The sequence below is a fragment of the Medicago truncatula genome, chromosome 8, assembly GCF_003473485.1.
Source record: "Medicago truncatula cultivar Jemalong A17 chromosome 8, MtrunA17r5.0-ANR, whole genome shotgun sequence".
Lineage (NCBI taxonomy): Eukaryota > Viridiplantae > Streptophyta > Magnoliopsida > Fabales > Fabaceae > Medicago > Medicago truncatula.
This window is the reverse complement of record NC_053049.1, coordinates 44677958-44683957: the sequence shown is the minus strand read 5'-3', so window position 1 is coordinate 44683957 and position 6000 is coordinate 44677958. Positions and strand designations below refer to the sequence as shown.

The 6000-nt window shown below is 29.5% G+C and overlaps 1 protein-coding gene across 1 annotated transcript; it reads left to right on the top strand.

Annotated features, from left to right (window-relative positions):
- The first annotated feature begins 3117 nt into the window (after positions 1-3117).
- LOC25502007 (HVA22-like protein e) lies at positions 3118-4415 on the top strand. Its single transcript, XM_013591528.3, has 5 exons — positions 3118-3432; positions 3554-3580; positions 3659-3781; positions 3891-4020; positions 4117-4415. Exons 1-5 carry the CDS (start codon positions 3386-3388, stop codon positions 4120-4122), a joined length of 333 nt encoding a protein of 110 aa, XP_013446982.1. The 5' UTR covers positions 3118-3385; the 3' UTR covers positions 4123-4415.
- Positions 4416-6000: the final 1585 nt, after the last annotated feature.

Below are 6000 nucleotides of genomic sequence, written 5' to 3'. Positions count from 1 at the left end.
AGTTAATCATTTAAGTTTCAAATAGATCATTTTACTTGATAAACTATTTCACCGTTACCCTTGGTGTCAGTTAATAATTAATTGATGTTGATATAGCCGTTAAGTTGTTGACTTGTATCAAAATGTTGTCTTTTAAAAGCTCCAGGGTGTCAAAACGCTACCTTTAATGGTCACAAATTATCATTTATATTGTTAGAAAGGCAACTATTTACAACAACAAATGCCTTTCTAGCACTATTAAATGACATTTGTAGTAATTGAAACGTCGTTTTGACAACCTGGAGCTTTTAAAATATAGTATTTTGATCGAAATTAACAATTTAACGGCTAAATCAGCATCAATTAATTATTAACTGGTAGCAGGGGTAACAGTGAAATATTTTATCAATTTAAAGAACCTATTTGAAATTTTTGAAATTTAAATGGCTAACTTGAAAATTTTGTCAAACTAAAATATCTTAATTGAAACTTTCAAAATTTAAATGATTAACTTGAAAATTCTGTCAAACTAAAACGACGAAACGTGGTATTTGCTCAAAAATAAATTCATTTTGTTTGTGTTTTTATGGCTCTGCTTGGTAAAAATAGTGGATGACTGATAAGCTAGCTAATAGTTTATAACTTATAGTTGATGGCTGATAGCTGATAGTTTATAACTTATGGTTTATAGCTGATGACTGATAGCTGATAAGCTACTTGAAGTGTTTAGTAAAATTAGCGGTTCAATTAACTGATAGATGTATAATTACATAAAAAGACATTTTTAATTCATAATAAAGTTTATATCAATTAATGTTTAAAGTATTTAAAAATTGTTAATTTAATATTATTATTAAATTAATTTTTAATTCCTAAATGTTAATTTATATTTATTTTCATTTGCCTAAAAAAATTAGATATAAAGTGTAAAAAAGTTTAAACGTAACAATAAATAAAATATAGTTTGTACAAATATATATATAGTGAAGGTAAACATAACGTTCTCATTGTCTTTTGTTGGAGAAAATTATTGTCTTTGTTCTTATTCTCTACAATTCTGATATATCACACAAAAATAACGTGTCATTTTCCAAAAAAAAGGTGATATTAAATATTGAAATAGTCGCAAAAAAAAAAAGTAATAATTGTAACGAAAAAAAACTTAAATGTAAGGGTAAAAAAATATCTTTTTCTATTGAGAAAGAAAAAGGATCTTTCATTCATAAAAAAAAATAACATTGATATTTAAAACATATGTCTTTTACTTTATAATATGATAAATGATTAAGGGTAAAAATGAAATTTAGTTAGAATAATAAGTTTAAAATATGAATTAAAAGTGAGGAGTTATAAACTATAAGCTCAAACGCTATCTGAAATAGCTTCTGAAAAATAGCTATAAGCTCATGAAATAAGCTATAAACTCATGGTGAAAAAATGTTACCAAATAATTTTATTTTTTTGTCAAACGAGCTTATAAGCTATAAGCTCTTTTTTGGATGTTACTAAACAGACCATGTGTTTAGGGTAGGAGATTTAACTTTTTATTATTATTTTTTTTTTTTTGCAAAATTGAAGTCAACCATTGGATGTACTTGAAATTTTTTGAAGACCACGGTATTATCATACTCTTTCAACGCTACATTCTTTTTTACATTTCATCATCATTCTCTCTCCCCCTCCATGTTTCTTTTTGATCACCCGCCCACCACCGCCACCAACAACAGCCTTTCATGGTTTTTTAACTCATCCTTTCTCTGTCAAACACGCTGATCTTCAACAGATTTCTCTGTCAACTGTTGACACCGATCTTCTTCTTCCATGTATTTGGACCCAAAATGAAAAAAAATAATAACAATCAATTGTTAGATCTATTTTCTGCAAAGCATTCACATTCTTCTCTTTCTCCGTCATTATAATTGCTGAAAGCTTAAAATTGTTGAGAGGAACAAAGGGGTGAACTGAACAATATTTGGATATAATAATAATAATAATCAATATTCATTCTAACATCTAAAGAACTATGAGTTCCTTCATCACCTTATGACCATACTGTTCTTCCTTCTCAAATTCACCATCTTGAATTGTAGGAAGATATCCCATCCGAGTATAAGCATGTGTTTGTTTTTGTTGTCTTTAGAAATTATTTTGAGTAATAAGCATCCAAATCTAGTGATGTTTGTTACTGTGATGAAACACTGTTGCAATGCGGTGGTACCACGGTAGAGAGATAAAGAAAACGCAGAGAGATAAAAACAAAGGGGTGAACTGAACAACAAATTTAAAAAAATATGGTGTAAAACATCCATGATAGTTAAGATGGACCTTCATAATCTAATGGTTGCCATCCATTTTACAAAAAAAAAAAAAAAAAAATCAAGTCTCCTACGGTAGGAGACTTTAAGAGGTCTCCTACCGTAACCTTTTTGCCTGTGTTTCGGTATCAGCAAAGTTGGACTCGTAAAAAAAAAAAAAATCTAGTCATGTCGGTATGCATCAAATTCAAAATCTAGACACTGCTTTTTGTCAGGAAAAAATAATTCAAAGACAGACTTTGATGTGACGTGTTTCACCGACCTGGTATTGAGAAACGTTCCACGTGGCTTGTACATTGAGCAAAGAACCATTGATTAAAAACTATATTTATTTAAAAATTAAAAGGACGATAAATAAAAAATAGTTTATTAATAAAAAATATAATTATATTTGTTTATTAATTTCTTTTAATATTTTAATGCATCATAAAAAAATTCTCCAAATTAAAATAGGATAAGGCTAACAAGTACTCCTTTTAGGCATTTGTTAAAGAAATCAAAAGTAGTATATTTGCTTTCAACAATATTTTATCTTTTAAAAATTTAAATTCACTATTTTTCATCATTTCTTAATACAATATTTAAATTTTTATCCTCTTAACTAATGCCCAAAACAATCTTTAACTGTTCTAATTAAAAGGTTATATAAATAGTTTTTTTTTTCTCTAGGGAATCCAAAATATAGATAGTTTTTTTTTTGGACCAAAATAAAGATAGTTTTTTTTTTTGAAGGAAAAATAAAGATAGTTAAAAAGGAAGTAATGGGATTATATTAATGAGAAGATCAGTGGGTGCTAATTAAGTGTCACAAGTTTCTTAAAGAATCTGATACCTTATTACCACTATTACTACACCTCCTTTCTTCTTTCTCACGTGCTCATGCTCCAATCAATGTACTAACGAAACTAAGATTTGGTTAAAAAAATAATTAGATATTCTGTATTAGAACCAATATATATGTAAGAGGTAACTGCCTTTAATCCAACGTTGTTTGTTTTTGTAACTCTCGAACGTTTTTCCACACTTTACTTTGTCTCCGAATCTTTCTTTCATTCCTAACCCTTCTTCATTTCCAACCACCCGTCACCAAAATGAGCAAGTTGTGGATTTTCATCACCCAACTTAATTCCATTGCTGGGTATATGCAAAATCTTCTATGTTTCTGTATTATTTTCTCCATTTCATTTCATTCCTTAATCAAAATCTTGAATTTCTTTGTTGTTATGAAATACTATTTCATGTATGTTTCATTTTTGCAGGCCAGTGTTGATGTTACTATATCCTTTGTAAGTATAATCCCCCACCATACACATATCATTAATTTACATAAACTTTGATTAATTTTTTTCTTTATATTATCATAGGTATGCTTCGGTTGTAGCAATTGAGAGCACATCCAAGGTGGATGATGAGCAATGGCTTGCTTATTGGATCATTTATTCATTTCTCACCCTTGTGGAAATTGTTCTTGCGTCCCTCTTAGAGTGGTATGATTTTGAGATACTATGCATAAAAAATTAATTAAAATTTTTATCAAATTACTTTTGTTCTTTAAATTAAATATAGTTGAACTTATACATAAATTAAATTTTGTAGGATACCAATTTGGTATAATGCGAAACTATTTCTGGTGGCATGGCTAGTTTTGCCGCAGTTCAAAGGTGCTGCTTTCTTGTATGAAAAGTTTGTGAGACCACACGTTCGAAAATACATCACACCTAAGAAGGTGAGTTAGGGAATTTTTGTTTTATTAAATTTCTTTTGATGATTTAAATGATTCAATTTCTGATACGATTAGTCATGGTGTTATGATGGTGAATAGGTGTAAAACGATTCATGAGGCATACTGAAAAGGAAGAAGAAGGATGGTGCTGCTGAGCAGGATGACTTTAAGCTTTGGACCAAAGATTGAATTCGTTTTAGTTTTTGGTCTTGGGACGAGCTTATTATTTAGTATTTGATTAGAAATTAATGCTAATTGGGTTTATGTTCATCTCTAATGTATGGCTTTAGCCACAGTTTCAAATTGTTGTTTCATTTCATCACAACCACATAACTTAGTAATGTTACTTCTTCCGTTCACATCTGTTGTTGCAATAATAAATGGTTATTTCAAAGAAAGGTTTTTATGTAAATTCAATTACCAGAGGAGACTGTCCAAAAGAAATTGGGATGTTAATATTAGGGTTTTTCGTAAGGCGGTTTGGTTTGGATTGGATTCACATAGACATGACGATGGGGCGGGGACGAATTTTTGCAAACTCGCCTCCGCCCCCGCCCAGGCATAAAAATTCACACTCAAACCTTCTTCTAGTGGCGACAAGTTTTCCAGCCTCGCCCAAACCCCCCACCCGCGAAGCTGTAGTAAAAAAAATGTTTTTTTTTCTTTTTTTCACATATCTAAAAAAAAACATTCTTTAGTTATGTATTGCTATGTTAAGAAGGGGTAAGAGTAATATGATTATCAAATATAAAAGTAAAATAGTAATTTAAAATAAACGGGGCGGGTGTAAGGGTTGGTGCGGGCGGGTTTGTCCATCCTCGACCCCGTCTCCGTACTAAAGAAACGAGTTTTCCCCACACCCGCATTCACATTCAGTTAAATCAATTTTTCCCCGTTAAATATTGGGCGGGGGCGGCCGGATCTGAACGGGGACATATTCAAATGTCATTCTTGAATTTACACGTTTTTTAAATATAATTTAAACAGAACTAAACTGAAAAACAACACATTTGTTTTGGTTGGATTAATGGGGAACAATAAACAACAAATGTACCAAATTATTTGAGAACTATGTCAAATCCAAAAGAATTATAAAAGTAAATCACTTCAATAGCCGAAGTCTCGTGTCAAATTTTAGAAAATAATTTTGTAATCAAGTCATACTAATTGGCCAAATTCTATGGTACACCTAAAAATTTGAGTATACGAATACACCAATTTGTTAAAATAATAATTAAATGAGTTGATTTTTGAAGAAAAGTAATTATTTTTTGTAATTGACAATTATCAAAATTAAATATTATTTACCAAAAGCGTCTACAAAATAAAATATAATTTTTCTGAATTTTTATTTCTTATAGCAAAGAATATTGATTATTTTTTATAAGAAATGTTAAAAATTTTATTTTATTTTTATAAACAATGGAATGATGTTTCTTATTATGAGATGATGTTTTCTAAAATATAAACATTGATAAATAGATTTTTATTTCATAAAATAATTGTTAATTTATCAATTTATGAAGTAAGAGTACCGGTACACCTCATTTTGTTAGGTGTACCATAGAAGTTCCCCACTAATTGTACCATAATACAGAACCAAAATATTAAAACTTTTAAAATAAAAATACAAAAAGTTTGTTACTATTTTTGTGTCTCTCTTAAAAATTGTGGTTGAGTCTAACACAATCATATAAAATCGACTTGTGAAATGAATATTGTCCTCATTTATAAACATAACGTCAGACCATTTCTTATTAGATGTGGTACTCTTTAATACATTCTCTCACGTCCAAGACTGGACATATAGAGCGTGGATATAAATGATGGGTGACCTAATAAAATAAACCTATAGAAGATGGTTGAAAGGATCTTAGGGGAGATTGAACCTTAAGAAGGAGTACACTCCAAGGTCCCAAAACATCACCAATCATGTTTATAATTTGGTTTGACTTTATATATGTTGGTATATACTATAATAGA